Source organism: Salvelinus fontinalis, unplaced genomic scaffold (genome assembly GCF_029448725.1).
Source record: "Salvelinus fontinalis isolate EN_2023a unplaced genomic scaffold, ASM2944872v1 scaffold_0009, whole genome shotgun sequence".
NCBI lineage: Eukaryota > Metazoa > Chordata > Actinopteri > Salmoniformes > Salmonidae > Salvelinus > Salvelinus fontinalis.
In genome coordinates this window covers 249,044-272,727 of record NW_026600218.1, presented here as the reverse complement: position 1 = coordinate 272,727, position 23,684 = coordinate 249,044, and the positions used below count along the sequence as shown (strand labels likewise).

The following is a 23,684-nucleotide window of genomic DNA, read 5'->3' as shown; positions in this document are numbered from 1 at the left end:
TGCTATGGGTTTACAGTTAGGTGTTGCTATGGGTTCCCGGTTAAGTGTTGCTATGGGTTTACAGTTAGGTGTTGCTATGGGTTCCCGGTTAGGTGTTGTTATGGGTTTACAGTTAGGTGTTGTTATGGGTTTACAGTTAGGTGTTGCTATGGGTTTACAGTTAGGTGTTGCTATGGGTTTACAGTTAGGTGTTGTTATGGGTTTACAGTTAGGTGTTGTTATGGGTTTACAGTTAGGTGTTGTTATGGGTTTACAGTTAGGTGTTGTTATGGGTTTACAGTTAGGTGTTGTTATGGGTTTACAGTTAGGTGTTGTTATGGGTTTACAGTTAGGTGTTGTTATGGGTTTACAGTTAGGTGTTGTTATGGGTTTACAGTTAGGTGTTGCTATGAGTTTACAGTTAGGTGTTGCTATGGGTTTACAGTTAGGTGTGGCTGTGGTGCAGTTGGTTGGTATGGTTGGGCATGTGCCCCAGCACACTGTCTCTCTCTGGAACAGGAAGTGATGGTTTAGGTTGTCATTGTGTCACTCCTACAAACTGGGGAAGGACACACCGGCCTGCTAAGCTCTCGAGGTGTACGTCTACAGTTATATTATACTAGTCATATTATGCCCCCTATGAAATGAAGCCTTGCAGTATGTGTATGTGCCATGCTCTGATTGGCTCCTCTCTCCTGGTGCTGATCTGCGATTGGTCTATTCCAGGGGTTGGTGTCCATAGCTGGCGCGGTGGTGCGCTGGCTGAAAGATAACCTGGGAATCATCCAGTCCTCCTCAGAGATAGGTGAGCTCTGCTCTTCATAGAAATATAATCCATAGAACAGGCCTCCCCATTCAACTCAATGGCATAAAGGGTAGACTGGCAGCCATTATGACTGTAATACAACTCTATTGAATATTTACTACCTTGTCACACAAACACCTCTCTATCTCAGCCCCCATAAAACACACCAGTTAATGGATGGTATCTGGATGGTATGAAGAAGGAATAGACGAATATGATGCATCCAATTGAAAAGTATGTAGCTCAAAAATAAAGGGGTTGGAAGTATTAAATCACGCTGTTGTGATTGTAGGACTCAAAGCGAGATAGATAAAAAAATAAAAAAATAAAAAATAATAGGCCTAATGCTGATTTATCATGATTATACTGTAATTTGTAAATAGTAGAGGCCTGAGAGAGTGAAGTACACTGCTCAAAAAAAGGGAACACTAAGATAACACATCCTAGATCTGAATGAATGAAATATTCTTATTAAATACTTTTTTCTTTACATAGTTGAATGTGCTGACAACAAAATCACACAAAAATGATCAATGGAAATCAAATGTATCAACCCATGGAGGTCTGTATTTGGAGTCACTCTTGAAATTAAAGTGGAAAACCACACTACAGGCTGATCCAACTTTGATGTAATGTCCTTAAAACAAGTCAAAATGAGGCTCAGAAGTGTGTGTTGCCTCCACGTGCCTGTATGACCTTCCTACAACGCTTGGGCATGCTCCTGATGAGGTGGCGGATGGTCTCCTGAGGGATCTCCTCCCAGACCTGGACTAAAGCATCCGCCAACTCCTGGACAGTCTGTGGTGCAACGTGGCGTTGGTGGATGGAGCGAGACATGATGTGCTCAATTGGATTCAGGTCTGGGGAACGGGCGGGCCAGTCCATAGAATCAATGCCTTCCTCTTGCAGGAACTGCTGACACACTCCAGCCACATGAGGTCTAGCATTGTCTTGCATTAGGAGGAACCCAGGGCCAACCGCACCATGATATGGTCTCACAAGGGGTCTGAGGATCTCATCTCGGTACCTAATGGCAGTCAGGCTACCTCTGGCAAGCACATGGAGGGCTGTGTGGCCCCCCAAAGAAATGCCACCCCACACCATGACTGACCCACCGCCAAACCGGTCATGCTGGAGGATGTTGCAGGCAGCAGAACGTTCTCCACGGCATCTCCAGACTCTGTCACGTCTGTCACATGTGCTCATGTGCTCAGTGTGAACCTGCTTTCATCTGTGAAGAGCACAGGGCGCCAGTGGCGAATTTGCCAATCTTGGTGTTCTCTGGCAAATGCCAAACGTCCTGCACGGTGTTGGGCTATAAGCACAACCCCCACCTGTGGACGTCGGGCCCTCATACCACCCTCATGGAGTCTGTTTCTGACCGTTTGAGCAGACACATGCACATTTGTGGCCTGCTGGAGGTCATTTTGCAGGGCTCTGGCAGTACTCCTCCTGCTCCTCCTTGCACAAAGGCGGAGGTAGCGGTCCTGCTGCTGGGTTGTTGCCCTCCTACGGCCTCCTACACGTCTCCTAATGTACTGGCCTGTCTCCTGGTAGCGCCTCCATGCACTGGACACTACGCTGACAGACACAGCAAACCTTCTTGCTACAGCTCGCATTGATGTGCCATCCTGGATGAGCTGCACTACCTGAGCCACTTGTGTGGGTTGTAGACTCCGTCTCATGCTACCACTAGAGTGAAAGCACCGTCAGCATTCAAAAGTGACCAAAACATCAGCCAGGAAGCATAGGAACTGAGAAGTGGTCTGTGGTCACCACCTGCAGAACCACTCCTTTATTGGGGGTGTCTTGCTAATCGCCTATAATTTCCACCTGTTGTCTATTCCATTTGTGGAATTTATGTGAAATTTATTGTCAATCAGTGTTGCTTCCTAAGTGGACAGTTTGATTTCACAGAAGTGTGATTGACTTGGAGTTACATTGTGTTGTTTAAATGTTCCCTTTATTTTTTTGAGCAGTGTATATTTAAGAAATAAGGCCTGAGAGAGTGAGGTATATTTAAGCAATACAGCCTGAGAAAGTGAGGTAAATTTAAGCAGCACAACCTGAGAGAGTGAGGTATATTTAAGCAATACAGCCTAAGAGAGTGAGGTATATTTAAGCAATACAGCCTGAGAGAGTGAGGTATATTTAAGCAATACAGCCTGAGAGAGTGAGGTATATTTAAGCAATACAGCATGAGAGAGTGAGGTATATTTAAGCAATACAGCCTGAGAGAGTGAGGTATATTTAAGCAATAAGGCCTGAGAGAGTGAGGTATATTTAAGCAATAAGGCCTGAGAGAGTGAGGTATATTTAAGCAATACGGCCTGAGAGAGTGAGGTATATTGAAGCAATAAGGCCTGAGAGAGTGAGGTATATTTAAGCAATAATGCATGAGAGAGTGTGGTATATTTAAGCAATAAGGCCTGAGAGAGTGAGGTATATGGCCAATATACCGCGGCTAAGGGCTGTTCTAATTTACGACGCAACGCGGAGTCCCTGGATACAACCCCTAGCCGTGGTATATTGGCCATATATAACAAACCCCTGAGGTGCCTTATTGCTATCATAAACTCTGATTCATTCCTCCAATTATTCCGGTCTTCTCTTTGGTGTGAACAGGAATGATTAACGCTACTAAATCAAACAATTGGAAAGCGAGACTGTCTTATGTTGCGCTAACTGACCTTTCCCTTAGTGTCAGAGTGCTTACCCACTGGATGTTGTGTGCTGAAGTTTGTACTTGTTCTTATACATTTTCTAATCACAAACAGTTGTTCTTCAATTTGCTGGTGAAAGAAAACGACAAAGACGACGATGACTGAGCCGGATTCGGGATCGAGATCAGGATCCCAGTCATGTGCTTATAGCATTTATCTGAAAGATACTCACGATCTGTGTGTGGACTGTTTAGGGTTTGGAGGGTTCACAAGAGGTCAATCAATCAACTGTATTTTATAAAGCCCTTGTTACATCAGCTCTCATAGATAACCAGCAGGATCAGATAAAAACAATGATGGCTATAGAAGACAAACACTTCAACGCTTCAAGACTCAATATCAGTTTACTTTTCATAGTCAGGAACTCAAAGAGGAGAGGATCACATTAGGATACAGGGATGCTGAGGAACGGGGGCCTGTGATCTATTGTTGAGGTCCCTCATTAACATTTCCATCTGTTTATTCTGTCCCTCAGCCTGCTGCTTTAATAATTCCAGCACAGCCTTCTGATTCTGGGTATTGGCGTCCCTTTCCAATTGATTATTCTTCTTAATCTCATCAATCTCTTGTCTCATCAGCTCAGCCTTCCCCTTATGGCCCATCTCCAGGAGATCTTTCTGCTCCTGCATCCTGCGGTCCAGGGTCCTGTTAAACTCCTGCTGCTCTTGCTTCTTCTCCTCCTCCATCTTCTCTTTCATCTCCTTCAAGTACTTCTCCTGGCTAATGCGATTGTTCTCAATTTTGCGCTCCATCTCTGCCTTTTGCTCCTTGGATGCTGCTTTCTCCTGCTCCAGCTCAGCTGTTTTCTTCTTCTCAGCTGGAAGAGCCAAGGAGAGAGATAAATAAGAAGGAAAACTGGACAACTCATTTTCTCATACAGATTCACACACATTAAAACCCTCTAGAGTCTATTGGCACAACAGTGCGTCAATCTAAGTAACATAATAAAATAATACCCATTAAAATCTGGCAGATTTAAGCTAGAGATTTATTTTGCATTGGGCTGCGCCTCAATCCACCACATCCATCTGTCGCCTTCCGCATCTGCGGTGGAAAGAGGCAGATCTACTGCGCTGTTTGTCAGACCAGGAGACATCCTGAAAATCGGTCTTCTCATGAAAACATCTGTAGTATCCGAACGGTTTGGTCTACAAACTAATATGACCACACTGTAGAAAGTGGAGACTCTCATGGACATCTTGTTCACCGTTTTGCTCTATTACCACAAGTGTCACAGGACTCATCTGAAGGTAACCCAGCACCGGTTTAAAAAAGGAGGTAGCTTTGTGCCAACAAAAAAAAGTGTTAAATATTTGTCAAAAAATATATATATCTTTTTCCCCTGAGCTTTCTTATATCTCCTAGATTTAGGACAGACATTTCAAAACCTTATACGTTATGATTTAATTTTTGACTGTCTTTTCTTGCCATTTAAGAGTGTGTTATTTAATCCGATTCTAGGGGCTATAGTAGTAAAGGATAAATTCAAAATTTTATCAAATAATTGTTTTATATAGACTTTTTTATACTTTTAGGAATTCATTAAACAACAAATGGGCGAGATGATCGTTGCTGGACCAGTCAAGCACATTGAGTTATTTTGTAAATCAACTTAATCACCACTCTAAATTACCCTCAAAAGCACATCTTGCATGTCTGAAGTTTGAAGAGGGGCGATTTTTCAGTGCATTGCAGTGGTGGGCTGGTTCATAGCTCGGGCCTGGTCTATTCCCCTTGTTTTTAAAGAACAACTGCCTGTAAAAAACTGACTTCTCATTTAGTTAATCGATATGAGTCCAACATTTATTCTACTATTAAAATGCACTAAAAAGTGTAAAAAAGATAATTATGGTCATGAAGTCAGTCCCAAAACAGATTTTTGTTGTCGTGACTGCATCACAATGTAAATGAAGGTTGAGTTTGTATCAATCCTGCCCACATGCCCACTGCTGGCAGCACTCAGGTAATCATCTATTCAGAATGCAGCTGCACACGACCCGATCGTAATGCCTGAGGTAAATTTGGGTTGAATTTGTATATCCCTACGGCGCTAGTTAGTTGGGCACCAGATTGGTAGACAGTGCATCCAGAAAGTATTCATACCCCTTGACTTATTCCACATGTTGTTGTTTTGTTGATTAAATATGTTTTTTCTCTCACCTACCTATAAACAATAACCTACAATGACAACATGTTTAAACTTTAAAAAACATACAAAAATACAAAAATGGCCCCAGTTCTTAACAATTACAAGCATACCCATAACATGATGCAGTCACCACTATGCTTGAAAATATGAAGAGTGGTACTCAGCAATGTGTTCTTGTAACGGCTTTCGTCGGTTGATGGAGAGGAGGACCAAAGCACAGCCTGGTATGTATCCATATTTATTAGAATACTTCTTCAATACGAACAAAACAATAAACAAACGAAAACCAACGAAGCTACAGTCCTGAACTAGAGAACATAAAACACATGAACACATGAACAGGAACAATCACCCACAAACCAACAGTGAAAAACAGGCTACCTTAATATGGTTCCCAATCAGAGACAATGACAAACACCTGCCTCTGATTGAGAACCATATTAGGCCAAACAACAAACCCAACATAGAAACACAAAACATAGAATGCCCACCCAGCTCACGTCCTGACCAACTAAACAAAGACTAAACAAAGGAAATAAGGTCAGGAACGTGACAGTACCCCCCCCCCCCCCCCCCCAAGGTGCGGACTCCGGCCGCAAAACCTGATAATATAGAGGAGGGTCTGGGTGGGCATCTGTCCACGGTGGCGGCTCTGGCGCTGGACGTGGCCCCCACCCCACCATAGTTAATCCTCGCTTCCGTGGCCTCCTCTTAACGGCGACCCTCCAAATTAACCCCACTGGACTGATGGGCGCCTCCGGACGGAGGGGCGCCTCCGGACTGAGGGGCAGCTCCGGACTGAGGGGCGCCTCCGGACTGAGGGGCAGCTCCGGACTGAGGGGCAGCTCCGGACTGAGGGGCAGCTCCGGACTGAGGGGCAGCTCCGGACTGAGGGGCAGCTCCGGACTGAGGGGCAGCTCATGGCTGAGGGGCAGCTCATGGCTGAGGGGCAGCTCATGGCTGAGGGGCGGCTCATGGCTGAGGGGCGGCTCATGGCTGAGGGGCGGCTCATGGCTGAGGGGCGGCTCATGGCTGGCGGGCGGCTCATGGCTGGCGGGCGGCTCATGGCCGGCGGGCGGCTCATGGCTGGCGGGCGGCTCAGGCAGCTCCTGACTGGCGGGCGGCTCAGGCAGCTCCTGACTGGCGGGCGGCTCAGGCGGCTCCTGACTGGCGGGCGGCTCAGGCGGCTCCTGACTGGCGGGCGGCTCAGGCGGCTCCTGACTGGCGGGCGGCTCAGGCGGCTCCTGACTGGCGGGCGGCTCAGGCGGCTCCTGACTGGCGGGCGGCTCAGGCGGCTCCTGACTGGCGGGCGGCTCAGGCGGCTCCTGACTGGCGGGCGGCTCAGGCGGCTCCTGACTGGCGGGCGGCTCAGGCGGCTCCTGACTGGCGGGCGGCTCAGGCGGCTCCTGACTGGCGGGCGGCTCAGGCGGCTCCTGACTGGCGGGCGGCTCAGGCGGCTCCTGACTGGCGGGCGGCTCAGGCGGCTCCTGACTGGCGGGCGGCTCTGGCGGCTCCTGACTGGCGGGCGGCTCGGGCGGCTCCTGACTGGCGGGCGGCTCGGGCGGCTCCTGACTGGCGGGCGGCTCGGGCGGCTCCTGACTGGCGGGCGGCTCGGGCGGCTCCTGACTGGCGGGCGGCTCGGGCGGCTCCTGACTGGCGGGCGGCTCTGGCGGCTCCTGACTGGCGGGCGGCTCCTGACTGGCGGGCGGCTCCTGACTGGCGGGCGGCTCTGGCGGCTCCTGACTGGCGGGCGGCTCGGGCGGCTCCTGACTGGCGGGCGGCTCGGGCGGCTCCTGACTGGCGGGCGGCTCGGGCGGCTCCTGACTGGCGGGCGGCTCGGGCGGCTCCTGACTGGCGGGCGGCTCGGGCGGCTCCTGACTGGCGGGCGGCTCGGGCGGCTCCTGACTGGCGGGCGGCTCGGGCGGCTCCTGACTGGCGGGCGGCTCGGGCGGCTCCTGACTGGCGGGCGGCTCGGGCGGCTCCTGACTGGCGGGCGGCTCGGGCGGCTCCTGACTGGCGGGCGGCTCGGGCGGCTCCTGACTGGCGGGCGGCTCTGGCGGCTCCTGACTGGCGGGCGGCTCTGGCGGCTCCTGACTGGCGGGCGGCTCTGGCGGCTCCTGACTGGCGGGCGGCTCTGGCGGCTCCTGACTGGCGGGCGGCTCTGGCGGCTCCTGACTGGCGGGCGGCTCTGGCGGCTCCTGACTGGCGGGCGGCTCTGGCGGCTCCTGACTGGCGGGCGGCTCTGACGGCTCCTGACTGGCGGGCGGCTCTGACGGCTCCTGACTGACGGACGGCTCTGGCGGCTCCTGACTGACGGACGGCTCTAACGGCTCCTGACTGACGGACGGCTCTAACGGCTCCTGACTGACGGACGGCTCTGAAGGCTCCTGACTGACGGACGGCTCAGACGGCGCTGGGCAGACTGGCAGCTCAGACGGCGCAGGGCAGACGGGCAGCTCAGACGGCGCAGGGCAGACGGGCAGCGCAGGCGGCGCTGGGCAGGCGGGCAGCGCAGGCGGCGCTGGGCAGACGGGCAGCGCAGGCGGCGATGGGCAGACGGGCAGCGCAGGCGGCGCTGGGCAGACGGGCAGCGCAGGCGGCGCTGGGCAGACGGCAGACTCTGGCCTGCTGAGGGGCACAGTAGGCCTGGTGCGTGGTGCCGGAACTGGTGGTACCGGGCTAAGGACACGCACCTCAAGGCTAGTGCGGGGAGCAGCAACAGGGCGTACAGGGCTCTGGAGACGCACAGGAGGCTTGGTGCGTGGTGCCGGAACTGGTGGTACCGGGCTGGAGACACGCACCACAGGGCGAGTGCGTGGAGGAGGAACAGGGCTCTGGAGACGCACAGGAAGCCTGGTGCGTGGTGTTGGCACTGGTGGTACTGGACTGGGGCGAGGAGGTGGCACCGGATATACCGGACCGTGAAGGCGTACTTGAGCACCGAGCCTGCCCAACCTTACCTGGTTGAATGCTCCCCGTAGCCAGGCCAGTGCGGCGAGGTGGAATAGCCCGCCCTGGGCTGTGCTGGCGAACCGGGGACACCATGCGTAAGGCTCGAGCCATGTACGCCGGCCCGAGGAGACGCACTGGAGACCAGATGCGTTGAGCCGGCTTCATGGCACCTGGCTCAATGCCCACTCTAGCCCGGCCGGTACGTGGAGCTGGGATGTACCGCACCGGACTATGCACACGTACAGGAGACACCGTGCGCTCTTCCGCATAACACGGTGTCTGCCCGTACTCTCGCTCTCCACGGTAAGTTGGCGCAGGTCTCATACCTGACTCCGCCACACTCCCCTTTAGCCCCCCCCCCCCCCCCCCCAAGACATTTTTGGGGTTTCCTGTCGGGCTTCCTTGCCAACCGTGTTCCCTCGTAACACCGGTTCCCTTTCGCAGCTGCCTCCGCTCTCATAGCTGCCTCCACATTTACATTACATTTAAGTCATTTAGCAGACGCTCTTATCCAGAGCGACTTACAAATTGGTGCATTCACCCACCTGTTCCCATGGAAGGCGATCCCTTCCAGCCAGGATCTCCTCCCATGTGTAGCAACCCTTTCCGTCCAACACGTCTTCCCAAATCCATTCCTCCTGACATCGCTGCTGCCGCTGCTGCCCGTTACCACGCTGCTTGGTCCGAGTTTGGTGGGTGATTCTGTAACGGCTTTCGTCGGTTGAAGGAGAGGAGGACCAAAGCGCAGCCTGGTATGCATCCATATTTATTAGAATACTTCTTCAAATACGAACAAAACAATAAACAAACGAAAACCAACGAAGCTACAGTCCTGAACTAGAGAACATAAAACACATGAACGCACGAACAGGAACAATCACCCACAAACCAACAGTGAAAAACAGGCTACCTTAATATGGTTCCCAATCAGAGACAATGACAAACACCTGCCTCTGATTGAGAACCATATTAGGCCAAACAACAAACCCAACATAGAAACACAAAACATAGAATGCCCACCCAGCTCACATCCTGAACAACTAAACAAAGACTAAACAAAGGAAATAAGGTCAGGAACGTGACAGTTCTATTAGATTTACCCCAAACATAACACTTTGCAATCATGACAAAAAGTACATTTCTTTGCCACATATTTTACAGTATTACTTGAGTGCCTTGTTGCAAACAGGATGCATGTTTTGGAATATTTTTGTTCTGTACAGACTTCCTTCTTTTCACTCTGTCAATTAGGTTAGTATTGTGTATTAACTACAATGTTGTTGAATCATCCTCAGTTTTCTTCTATCACAGCCATTAAACTCTGTAACTGTTTTAATGTCACCATTGACCTAATAGTGAAACTGCTGAGTGGTTTCCTTCCTCTACGGCAACTGAGTTAATAAGTAGGACGCCTGTATCTTTGTAAAGACTGGGTGTATTCCATCCAAAGTGTAATTAATAACTTCACCATGCTCAAAGGGATATTCAGCGTCAGCTTTTATTATTTTTACCAATCGGTGACCTTTGCGAGGTGTAACAGTATAACTTTAGTCCGTCCCCTTGCCCAGACCCGGGCGCAAACCAGGGACCCTCTGCACACATCAAAAACAGTCACCCTCGAAGCATCTTTACCCATCGCTCCACAAAAGCCGCAGCTCTTGCAGAGCAAGGGGAGCCACTACTTCAAGGTCTCAAAGCGAGTGACGTCACCGATTGAAACGCTATTAGCGCACACCACCGCTAACTAGCTAGCCATTTCACATCGGTTACAGAGGCATTGGAAAACCTCCCTGGTCTTTATGGTTGAATCTGTGTTTGAAAAAGTCAAGGGGTGGGAATACTTTCTGAAGGGACTGGAAATAAAATCATATCATTCAAAATAGCAGATAGTAGCAAAATGCTTATTTGTAAAATCTGTCATAATTTATATGTTCTAGCCAGCCACTAATAATACACTGCTCAAAAAAATAAAGGGAACACTTAAACAACACAATGTAACTCCAAGTCAATCACACTTCTGTGAAATCAAACTGTCCACTTAGGAAGCAACACTGATTGACAATAAATTTCACATGCTGTTGTGCAAATGGAATAGACAAAAGGTGGAAATTATAGGCAATTAGCAAGACACCCCCAAAAAGGAGTGATTCTGCAGGTGGTGACCACAGACCACTTCTCAGTTCCTATGCTTCCTGGCTGATGTTTTGGTCACTTTTGAATGCTGGCGGTGCTCTCACTCTAGTGGTAGCAAGAGACGGAGTCTACAACCCACACAAGTGGCTCAGGTAGTGCAGTTCATCCAGGATGGCACATCAATGCGAGCTGTGGCAAAAAGGTTTGCTGTGTCTGTCAGCGTAGTGTCCAGAGCATGGAGGCGCTACCAGGAGACAGGCCAGTACATCAGGAGACGTGGAGGAGGCCGTAGGAGGGCAACAACCCAGCAGCAGGACCGCTACCTCCGCCTTTGTGCAAGGAGGTGCACTGCCAGAGCCCTGCAAAATGACCTCCAGCAGGCCACAAATGTGCATGTGTCTGCTCAAACGGTCAGAAACAGACTCCATGAGGGTGGTATGAGGGCCCGACGTCCACATGTAGGGGTTGTGCTTACAGCCTAACACCGTGCAGGACGTTTGGCATTTGCCAGAGAACACCAAGATTGGCAAATTCGCCACTGGCGCCCTGTGCTCTTCACAGATGAAAGCAGGTTCACACTGAGCACATGAGCACGTGACAGACGTGACATAGTCTGGAGACGCCGTGGAGAATTTTCTGCTGCCTGCAACATCCTCCAGCATGACCGGTTTGGCGATGGGTCAGTCATGGTGTGGGGTGGCATTTCTTTGTGGGGCCGCACAGCCCTCCATGTGCTCGCCAGAGGTAGCCTGACTGCCAATAGGTACCAAGATGAGATCCTCAGACCCCTTGTGAGACCATATGCTGACACATGCACATTTGTGGCCTGCTGGAGGTCATTTTGCAGGGCTCTGGCAGTGCACCTCCTTGCACAAAGGCGGAGGTAGCGGTCCTGCTGCTGGGTTGTTGCCCTCCTACGGCCTCCTCCACGTCTCCTGATGTGCTGGCCTGTCTCCTGGTAGCGCCTCCATGCTCTGGACACTACGCTGACAGACACAGCAAACCTTTTTGCCACAGCTCGCATTGATGTGCCATCTTGGATGAACTGCACTACCTGAGCCACTTGTGTGGGTTGTAGACTCCGTCTCATGCTACCACTAGAGTGAGAGCACCGCCAGCATTCAAAAGTGACCAAAACATCAGCCAGGAAGCATAGGAACTGAGAAGTGGTCTGTGGTCACCACCTGCAGAATCACTCCTTTTTTGGGGTGTCTTGCTAATTGCCTATAATTTCCACCTTTTGTCTATTCCATTTGCACAACAGCATGTGAAATTTATTGTCGATCAGTGTTGCTTCCTAAGTGGACAGTTTGATTTCACAGAAGTGTGATTGACTTGGAGTTACATTGTGTTGTTTAAGTGTTCCCTTTATTTTTTTGAGCAGTGTACTTTTAACTCCATATTACTTAAAGTTGTCTTTTTGGGCGGGGCTTGGCATTACGGCGTTGCCAATGGTCTTGTCTACATCTTCCGAACATTAACCTTACACAGTTGATTATTATTTTATATTTGGAAATAAAAAAGATTGAGGTGTCTTACCTTGGATTTCCTTCTCTTTTTCAGTCATTATTTTGTCAGCTTGCAGGATAGAGTTGGACTCTGCACTCTTTCCCTTCAGGAACTGCTCCAGAACCTCCTCAGCCTGCAGAAAATAGCCCTTATAGGTTGTTGCATTGATTTTTATTCAAACCGTAACCAGGTGACTGAAATTAGTTGAAATGTTTAATTGGTCATTACTGACTAATGATGGATGTTTTTGATTCTCTAATACACCACGTTGTTGATGTTGTTTGGGTTCTAGGTCTTACCCTGACTCCTTTGTTGGCCTCGGCCCGGTACTGTGCCACTATGTTGTCATGGTGATTGCAGTAAAGCTCATAGCCTCCTGGTGTGGCGTACGTCCCCTCCTTCATCTCCTGATCCATCGGAGCAGACAGATTCTCCAGAAGGGCCTTGCACTTCTTCTCAGAGGCATCCTTGTTTTGTTTGGAAAGGTCGGCAGATTGGTTACCAATGGCCTCCTGAAAGATTTATTGGGAATTTTCAGATTCAGGCATGTGAAACCCGGTATGCCATGTTCCTACAGTGATAAATTGTTTCATATTGGCTCCATATCTATATTAGGCTTTTATTCAATATTGTGTAATTTTTATTCCAAGATTAAAAATCTAATCTGAGCAATGATTTTCGCAGTTGTGTTCTTTTGTCTCTAGAAGTTAATTGATTGAGGAATTGCACTGCTTGGTCATATTCCACCTGGTGTCCTTGGGTACTACTGGTGTTATTGTTACTGGTGATTATCATTTTGTTGTATAAACTAATCAATAATTTTTCTATTGAACGGCCTTGACGATGTTAAAAATGAATTGTTGTGAACCAGGCACAGATCTAGAATGATGATCCATACCGCAAGAGCTTTCAAGAATTCCCCATTTTCGTCTTTGAAGGATCGCTTCATAAACGCCTGCGTGGCCTGGGTCTCTGAGCGAAGGTGGTTCTCTGACAGCTGATTGATGTCCACCGGGAATAAGGCCTTCACATCCTCCATTCCCTTCTGGTACACCGCCAGGCCCTCACTCACAGCAGCCTGGTTCTCAATTTTAGCCATGGCCAACACAGCATTCTCCAGACAGGGTACATTGCCTTTGGCAATGGTATCCACATAGGTGGTGACCAAGTGCCCCAGCACTGCAATCAGATAGAGGTGGGAGGAAAAATATGTGCCACTAAATATTTAGTGGTACAATAAAATTCAATATATCAATATATTTATCCATTTTCACATACTGTACTGTAGGTAGGTATCTGACTCACTCTCTCCGGTCAATGTGTGTCCCCCTATAACAGTCTTCGTACGGCTCTCCTGGAAAATGAAGCGGCAGAAAGTTTTTGCGACCTCTCTGAAGCTTTCAGAAAGCTCAGCGTCGTCCATGGAGTCCAGTCGGTGCATGTTGTCAGGAGTTGTAGGGGAGGGGAACACAAAACACTTGCGTGAGGGGAAGAAGTTCCGGATGCACTCTCGTTGGAAGTTGTATTTACTGGTCTTTTTACTAGTACCTGAAAGATACATTGGCATTACTAGATTTTATAGTACATGCAGATCTTGGGTACGTCCCAATAACATCTCCTTCCTCCTCCAACCTATTAGAGCTCTTACAGCATGAACTGACATGTTGTCCTCCCAATCACAGGATCAGAGAATGAATCTACTACTGATAGCATAAGCTACAGCTAGCTAACACTGCAGTGTATGAAGTGTGATGAGTAATTGACTCAAAGAGAAAGACAATAGTTTAACAGATTTTAACTAATTCATTTCTTTAAAAATGAAGGAGAAGCGATGGAGTGTATATTTTGTTGTATTTTTCCCACTTTGTTAGCTAGTGAATGCAGCTGGCTAGTTTAGCCTGCTCAAACTTCCGGCTTAAACAGCGAGGGATGCTATGTTACCTAGCTGGAAAAGTCTAACATTGAAACTCTTCCAAGGTAAGCATTTGGTTTTAGTAATTTATTGCCACCGAGGCCCACCGGTTTAACTGCTAAACTGCTTGCTGACTGTTAACTGTACCGTTACTGTATGAATGTAGCGGGTTTTGTAACACCTTACTTCTATTAGGTATGTTGACTATGACGTTAGCTAATATGGCGACAATGATGTAGACTGTGTAGTAGTTAGCGGTTATGATTTGAAGGTTTGACTTGAAGGTTTGACTTGGTCACAGACAGCTGATGTGTTGTGCACTGAAGACTACAAGCAAAGGGAAAAGGTGAGAGGAGGAGAGCGTGAAGAGGCAAGGAGGAATTATATATATAATAACAAAAAAAAGGGATTAACATACATTACAATATTATAGACACTATGACCTGGGATTTCCTATTATCTTCTATGTAGAAGATGTATACGTTTGTGTGTCTAAGCTTTTCATATTGGGGTCATAATGGTCCGTACCTCAAACTGGTCGGACATTAGACGTTTTTTTGTGAGAACTGTTTTCGGGATCCGCTTTTGTCACACAAACTCCTCTATTAGAGTTCATCCCCCATTAATCACACAGGTTAATGGTTGGTATCTGCGGATACAGACGGAATAGACGAATACGATGCAAAAAATACATATGTAGCTGAAACACACAATGTTTAAAAGGTGTTGAAGTTAATAAATCACGACAGCGTGATTGTGGGACTCGAGTCCCTACCTACGCAGCCACCTGGCTCCTGTGCGCTCTGTCGCCAGTTAGGGTGAGGCTACTTGAAGATAGAGGGCCAGGTTCGGTGGGTACTCCTCGCTGCCTGTACCTGCCTCGGTCAAGCACCGTTTGCCTCTCTTCCCAGACATGTTGATGAACGGTCCGGTCCCACCCCAGTAAACCGTTTCCTACTTGGACATTCGAGACTGGGCTAGCTAAACAAGCACTGCATAGAACTAGCTATTCCTACCTGCCCACGGTGGAGTTGCTGGGGTAGCTGTCCTGTTAAGAATACGTAGTGTAAAGTCACTTGGTTATTCTAAATAGACTGCATCGGTCAAAGATGCTAGCTTAGGTTATACAGGTATAGCAGGTTATACAGTTTCGTGGAATTACTACGTATGTTGGAAGCTTGTCCATGTTTAATGTTCCCCTCTTTGTTACCCCACGTTCCACGGTGTCCACAGGGTTCAGGGGCTATATCAATCTCTCCAGGGTGAGAGTGTGAAGTTGGGTATTTGTCCACAAGGGGGCGCCCCTCCCCCATAGGTGGCTCATTACTGAGATTAATTGCTGTTCCCTGCCTGTATCTCACTGGCCTCTGGTGTCTAGTGATCCAGGTTATGGTCTCTACAGGTGATTAGTTGTTGGTAGCGGAGTTGAGGGAATGAGCAGGGTTGGACAGGCCCACCCTATTATCCCACACAACGTCTCTGTGGTTCATATGAGCCCCCAAATGAGCTGTCTGTCTCCAGCTCAACACTTTTCATTCCTGGGAATTATATTAAATTACGAATCGCTCCAGTCTGTTACAACAGCTGTCTGTCCCATTCCCAGCTATGTTACAATGTATTTTGTCGCCAGTAGCTATGACTGGTCGGTAGGGTAACCTCCATGATAAGGCTTTTTCCCTAGGTCTATTTTTTAATGCATGCCTTCCAGTGCTGGGTGCCAGCCGGTTTCCAGAACGCATCTTTCCGCCTAAACCGAGTGAGGCTCTAGGCTCGTCACTGATCGCTGGAGCCCGTGTACCCAGAATGGGCCAGGCTTTAGGCAAACCTTGGCACATTAACACAGGTTTTTCAACTGAGTACCACAGTGTTCACGGGTGTAAAAACTGTTGTGTCTCCCACATATGAGTTGGATGAAAAGTGTCCCATCTCCATGTTCAGACACACAGTTGTCAAGATTGGTGGAAGAATCTCCCAGTCCCAGGATTTCATTGGCCTTGTCAGGCGTGATTGTAGATCCTTCAAACGAAGTCGCGAGAGTGTGACTCCCCATAGTATGTTGTACTCCTTCAGGGAACAGTAGTTATAGTCATAACGCTACGCTTTGCATCATACCGTGGTATATTGTCTGATATACACACAGCTGGAATGCAGTTTGAACCAATCAGCATCTAGGTCTCAAACTACCTGGTTTATAATAATCAATATCACCTTTCTTGAGTTGCAGGGAATTCTCCAGATACTGGTCTGGAGTGATTTCTCTGCCGTCGATCTCGAGCTATAGAGTGAAATCTCTGACGGTCCACACAAAATTAGGAAAGAACTGCACAAACTGGGTGCCCTCTCCTTCCTCCTCATTGTCAGTGGAAGACTTCACCTTGATCATCTCTGTCAGCTCGTTCACATATCTGTAGGACCGGTTGAGGATTGATACAAGAGTTCCCAAAGCTCATGTCTGTCATGCACAGTTTGAGTACAGGGGCTTGAATTTCAGGGAAGTGAAAAACAAACAAACAAAACAAGTAATTTTCAGTTTAGATTTCAACTGACACAGTAACGTCATTTGTTTGAAAGTCACAGACATTGCTTTTAGTCAACACCAGCTCTTCATGTTCACTAAAGCTAAGAATCAATCCTGGGAACCGGCATCTTGAGATTTCTCAAACCCTTTACAGTTTCCAGAGAAATAAATTACTACGTAGAACTGATAAACACGACATATGAAACATGCATAAAGTATATTTAATTAAATGGAACATATTTAGTTGGCGAATTATGAACATTTAAATTCTCTACCATATCAGTGACTAGGTCTAGCCTACAATTAAATAATGTTAAAAATATACATACAAATTCATGAAAATGTCCATCACAATTAGCTAGGCTACCACTAATATGTCTGAGATGACTGTATAAAAGCTAACAAACAAGCAAACTATCATATCAAATACCACAACTGATTATGTCCACAAGATGCCACAGAATGGAGAAACATTTTGACCCAAAAGGATACTCAAGCTTCTCCACAGCATCATTGTTGATGGTCCCTTGACTGTTGTAGACCAGAGTACTGCTTAACAGAATGGCCAGGGAGAAGATCCAGGCATCATTCTTAGAATCCCCCTGAAACAAGTATCACAACATGTATTGGATCTCTGACAATGTAATCATCTCATTTAAAAGATGAGGGTGCAGATATGTGTTCACTGTGCTTTGTTGGTAAATGAAGGAATATGAATCTTTAATGTGGATTGTAAAGAGATTGAACTTTGACCTCCCACCTTCTCCACGTCCCCCAGTCCCTCTGTATCCAGCAGCACCAGGGTGTGGTCTGTTTTTTCAGGATGAGGGACACACCACATCCAGATGCCCTTAGTCTTAGACTGGATGGTGGCTCCAAGGGCAAAACCTAAATGAACAGAGATTATTGAGGACATTTACAGTATAAATATTAAACCAGCTTATAACACTGTTACAGAGCTGGACCAGAGCTACTGCAGACCAGAACTAGCTAGCTACTAGCAAAGCCCTAGACCAGAGTTAGTACGGACCAGCACTAGCTAACTACTAGCAAAGCCCTAGACCAGAGTTAGTTAGTGCAGACCAGAACTACTGCAGACCAGAACTAGCTAGCTACTAGCGTCTGTGCGTCTGTAACTTTCTCAATCATCATTATTCACGATTCATTCAGGACTATCTGTTGTCATGGTAGCATCCACATTAATGGAGACGTGTTTAGAAACATTATTTTCTTATTTACAATAAAAGTGAGTCCAAGACGACACAAATGTTACGGCTATCGTCATAAAACAGGTCAGGAACGTGACAACAAAGCATTATTTACCATTCATTTCCTTTTGGCACAAAATAATCTGAAACAACCAAAACCAACAGCAAATGGATCCAACAAGTTTGTAGAGTCACAAGGTTGATATCATCATTGTGTTCCAGGAATATAGGACCAAATACTAAACCTACTTTTTACACATGAATTTGTCCTAATACTTTTGGTCCCTAAAAAGGGGGGACTATGTACAAAAAGTAATTTCTAAACGGTTCACTTGGTATGGATGAAAATTCCCTCAAAATAAAGCTGACAGTCTACAGCTTAACCTCATATTCATTTTATCATGTCAAATCCAAAGTGCTGGAGTACAGAGCCAAAACAGCACAAAATGTGTACCAATACGTTGTTAGCTCACTGTATATATATCTACTGTATATATATTTTTGTAGCTCAGTCGGGGTCTCAACTTACTATTGAGAGTCAGAAAAGTAGAATACACAAAGTGAAACAGCAGTTTCCCTCTTGTTACAGTATGTCATTTACTCAATTAGCCCACGGCAGCTTTTACTGTAGATTGCTAGGTAAGGTAGTCCAGACAATTATCTAACCCTAGGCTTAATTATCAACAAATGACCGACCGGACAAGCAGGGCATGTGCTCAGGGACCCTGACCTTCCACTTTTGGGGGCCCTCGCTTAGGGCTCTAACCACTACAACTTCTTTAATTACCATCAAAACACCAAATGTTTGTCAGGAAATGTTATTTTTTAGTTCCACATGTGTAATTATTCATGATTTATTTGATGTAATTACACATTTTATTGTTCCCATATGTAACTATTGTGATTTGTAATTACTTTGGAATGTCACCTGTGTATTACCATGGTAATAACTCCTCATGCAGTGCCGGTCCAAGGCTAGGACCTGGTAACAACAATTGTAACAAGGCATACTCTGTCATTAACTACTGGTTATAGGTTTATTAATATGTTATGACCTGGCTCAATGGAAAGGAAAGGGGGATACCTAGTCAGTTGTACAACTGAATGCATTGAACTGAAATGGGTCTTCCTTATTTAACCCAACCCCTCTGAATCAGAGATGCAATCGACACCAAATGGACCCCAGTTTAAGAACAATGTAGTTACACAGTAATTATCATGTACCAGAGCAAGCAAATTATTGTAAAGTGAAACCCAGTAGTAGGGTATTAACTTCTAAACTAGTTAGAATGTAACATTTGCAGATACTAGGCTAATGAGATGAAATTTGGAGACAATAGAACATTCATTATGGCTGGGAGCAGTATGGGGGCAGTATTGAGTAGCTTGGATGAATAAGGTGCCCAGAGTAAACTGCCTGCTACTCAGTCCCATAAGCTAAGATATGCATATTATTAGTACATTTGGATAGAAAACACTGAAGTTTCTAAAACTGTTTGAATGATGTCTGTGAGTATAACAAAACTCATATGGCCAGCAAAAACCTGAGAAAAAAAATCCTACCAGGACGTGGGAAATCTGAGGTTTGTAGTTTTTCAACTCATGGCCTATTGAATATACAGTGTCTATGGGGTCATTTTGCACTTCCTAAGGCTTCCACTAGATGACAACAGTCTTTAGAACCTTGTTTGATGCTTCTACTATAAAGGAGGGGGGAATGGGAGCTGAATGAGTCAGAGGTCTGGCAGAGTGCCATGAGCTGACCACGCACGTTCACGTGAGGGTTAGCTCTGTTCCATTGCATTTCTGAAGACAAAGGACTTCTCCGGTTGAAATATTATTGAAGATTTATGATAAAAACATCCTAAAGATTGATTCTATACATCGTTTGACATGTTTCTACGGACTGTAACTGAACTTTTTGACTTTCCGTCTGCTTGCAAAATCACCGGATGTTTTGGAACTACTGAATATAACGCGCCAATGTAAACACAGGTTTTTGGATATAATTATGAACTTTATCGAACAAAAAACACATGTATTGTGAGTTTGGATTGTGTACTAAATGCGAACAGAAAGGAGGTATTTGGACATAAATGATGAACTTTATCAAACAAATAAAACATTTGTGGAACAGGGATTCCTGGGAGTGCATTCTGATGAAGATCAAAGGTAAGTGAATAATTATAATGCTATTTCTGACTTATGTTGACTCCAAAACATGGCAGATATCTGTATTGCTTGTGTTTGTCTGAGCGCTGTACTTTTATTGCATGGTGTGCTTTTTTGGTAAAGCTTTTTTGAAATCTGACACGGCGGTTGCATTAAGGAGAAGTTCATCTAAAGTGCCATGTATAATACTTGTATTTTCATCAACATTTATGATGAGTATTTCTGTAAATTGATGTGGCTCTCTACAAATTCACCGGATGTTTTGGAATTACTGAATATAACTCGCCAATGGAAACTCCGATTTTTGGATATAAATATGAACTTTATCGAACAAAAAATACATGTATTGTGTAACATGAAGTCCTATGAGTGTCATCTGATGAAGATCAAAGGTTAGTGATTCATTCTCTCTATTTCTGCTTTCTGTGACTCCTCTTTGGCTGGAAAAATGGCTGTGTTTTTCTGTGAATAGGTGCTGACCTAACATAATGATATGTTGTGCTTTCGCAGTAAAGCCTTTTTGAAATCGGACACTGTGGTAGGATTGACAAGGTTCTTTAAAATGGTATAAAATACTTCTATGTTTGAGGAATTTAATTATGAGATATCTGTTTTGAATTTGGCGCCCTGCACTTCACTGGCTGTTGTCATATCGATCCCGTTAGCGGGATCTCAGCCATAAGAAGTTTTAAGTATACTATATATATATATATATATATATATATATAACAATTTTTAACAACCAACTCTGTAATTACAATGTTGTTACATGGGATACATATGTATTTAAAATGTACTTACCCAGAAGCAAGCAATTTAATCTAAAGTGAGGTGACATTTTTAATTACTATGTAGTTACAACCTTTGCAGACAACAGACTAACCAGGAGAAATTAGAGACAGGAGAACATTTTTCAGTTTGACTTCTCTTTAAAGGATTTCAAGGTCGAGAAATTAATTTCAGAAGCTAGCATATGTCATAACTTACCAACAGCTGCAAATTCCAATAAAACCACATCATGTTTTTAAGTTCTCGTTCCTTGCTTTGTCTAACACTATCATGAATTAAATACGTGTTGTGGTTCAGAGTGCAGTATTTATTTAGTTTCATAAGGGAGATGGAGATGACAGGTTATGGTTGTGACCATGGTGATTTCAATACTTGTTTAAATCTATCAAAAGTAGAGAACTTTCCAGACCGTGAGTGGTCTTGTTTCACAACATGTAATGGGGTCATGAAGAAGGGGTCCTTATGGTAAAGCTGACCCTGCTCATTTCTGATTAATTAAAGATTTTAGAAAAATCTTAGTTGACCAAAATTCTGCACACATTTTTAAGGAATAACAGTTTTGGGAGAAATACTCCCTGACGTCACAGAGAGCTATTGTAAGGAACCACATAAGATCATTTTTTTACAACCACATTTTGGAAGAGTTTGAAATTGTTATCCTTTCATCAGGACATGGGCATTTTTGTTCATAGAGAAAACATTTGTTTCTGGTGTCCTTTGACAGCTCTTTGGTCTTGGCCATAGTGTAGTTTGGAGTGTGACTGTTTGAGGTTGTGGACAGGTGTCTTTTATACTGATAACAAGTTCAAACAGGTGCCATTAATACAGGTAACGAGTGGAGGACAGAGGAGCCTCTTAAAGAAGAAGTTACAGGTCTGTGAGAGCCAGAAATCTTGTTTGTTTGTAGGTGACCAAATACTTATTTTCCACCATAATTTGCAAATAAATTCATTAAAAATCCTACAATGTGATTTTCTGGATTTTTTTTTCTCATTTTGTCTGTCATAGTTGAAGTGTACCTATGATGAAAATTACAGGCCTCATCTTTTTAAGTGGTAAAATTTGCACAATTGGTGGCTGACTACATACTTTCTTGCCCCACTGTACTTCCAAAGTTGTGGCAAAATAGCTTAAGGACAGCAAAGTCAAGCTATTGGAGTGGCCATCACAAAGCCCTGACCTCAATCCTATAGAAAATGTGTGGGCAGAACTGAAAAGCGTGTGCGAGCAAGGAGGCCTACAAACCTGACTCAGTTACACCAGCTCTGTCAGGCGGAATGGGCCAAAATGTACCCAACTTATTGTGGGAAGCTTGTGGAAGGCTACCCGAAACGTTTGACCCAAGTTAAACAATTTAAAGGCAATGCTACCAAATACTAATTGAGTGTATGTAAACTTCTGACCCACTGGGAATGTGATGAAAGAAATAACAGCTGAAAGAAATAATTCTCTACGATTATTCTGACATTTTACATTCTTAAAATAAAGTGGTGATCCTAACTGGATTACATTTTTACACGGATTAAATGTCAGGAATTGTGATACACTGAGTTTAAATGTACTTGGCTATGGTGTATGTAAACATCTGACTTAAACTGTATATATCGCAATCTATTTTATTGAAACAAAATAATTTCTTTTTTTTGTTTACTATATTTTGTTTTCTTCTGCCATACAAAGACTGTACCAGTTTCAAGAATCCCTGTCCTGCTATGTTGTTACTAAAGTTATTACTGTGTAGTTACAAAGTAGTAGGAGTAACTTAATGTACAGTGTTACCAAAAATGACTGAGGCACAGATGATGTCCAAACCTGTTTGTATAGAAAGATATATTTGTCTCTCACCTCTTTTCCTCTGAGCCAGCTTGTTCATGAGGTAGGACTTTCCGGTGCGATACAGCCCGACCACCGCCACAACTACGACTTTCTGTTTCAGTTCCTTCAGGTAGTTGATGGCCTCTGCTTCTACGCGAAGCTCTCCGTCGGCGTTGTTAATGAGGCACATTGGGGAGTCCATGGTCAAGTGGCTTAACAAGATCACTTAAAGGTAAATGGTTGATACAAGTTCATCATCATTAATACTTATTTTACCTCTATGATGCTATTCCTTGTCATGTCAATAGCAAAATACAACACATTTTGTCATCATTTACATTTACATTTAAGTCATTTAGCAGACGCTCTTATCCAGAGCGACTTACAAACCATTTAAATTCCAATAATGATCTGTAACAATAATAAATAGTAAATAATTTGACAGCATCTTAAGACAAAATTCTAATGCAGGGATTTCCTGCTCCAGTCCAGTAGTGACTTGTTCTACAGGCTTGTATTGTAGTCCAGCACTAACATGCCTGGTCCAAAATATCAAGGTCCAGACTGAAGATCATCATTAGTAGATCATTTGACACAGGTTTGTTATTGCTATTGGTGTTTGTCTGCCAGAGTGATAATAAGACATGAGAACAATTCTACAGCCAAATCAGGGTGAGGTATAGATAAACTCTGAAAAATATTGATCATGAAGGAACGCCTGGGGTGAGAAATTTTATAAATGTCTCTTCATAATTATACAACGATCAGAGTTTCAGTTTGGTATCTTCAGTACAAGCAATAGGAAAGTTGTCACTGAAATCATTTTAAAAAACACCACTGTCCAAGCACTTATGGAGCCAATTTGTCAGGATTAGGTCAACCAGCGAAGAGTTTGAAGATTATTTTTCCCATGAATACCTGTGGGTTTTGGAAATCAGAAGTCAGGTTAAAGTCAGGCTTGATACTCACATATACTCGTAGTTTCGCTGAGAGTCAAGGATCCTCTGCAATGATGGCAAA

At 45.4% G+C, this 23,684-nt stretch overlaps 1 protein-coding gene across 1 annotated transcript; it reads right to left on the bottom strand.

Annotated features, from left to right (window-relative positions):
• Positions 1–3,605: 3,605 nt before the first annotated feature.
• On the bottom strand, positions 3,606–23,679 carry LOC129842052 (guanylate-binding protein 1-like). Its single transcript, XM_055910431.1, is given in 10 exon segments — positions 3,606–4,324; positions 12,281–12,383; positions 12,550–12,762; positions 13,149–13,429; positions 13,556–13,798; positions 16,371–16,567; positions 17,173–17,282; positions 17,441–17,568; positions 22,695–22,889; positions 23,634–23,679. Coding segments are annotated over 9 exon segments (1,884 nt in total). The 5' UTR covers positions 22,867–22,889; positions 23,634–23,679; the 3' UTR covers positions 3,606–3,887.
• Positions 23,680–23,684: the final 5 nt, after the last annotated feature.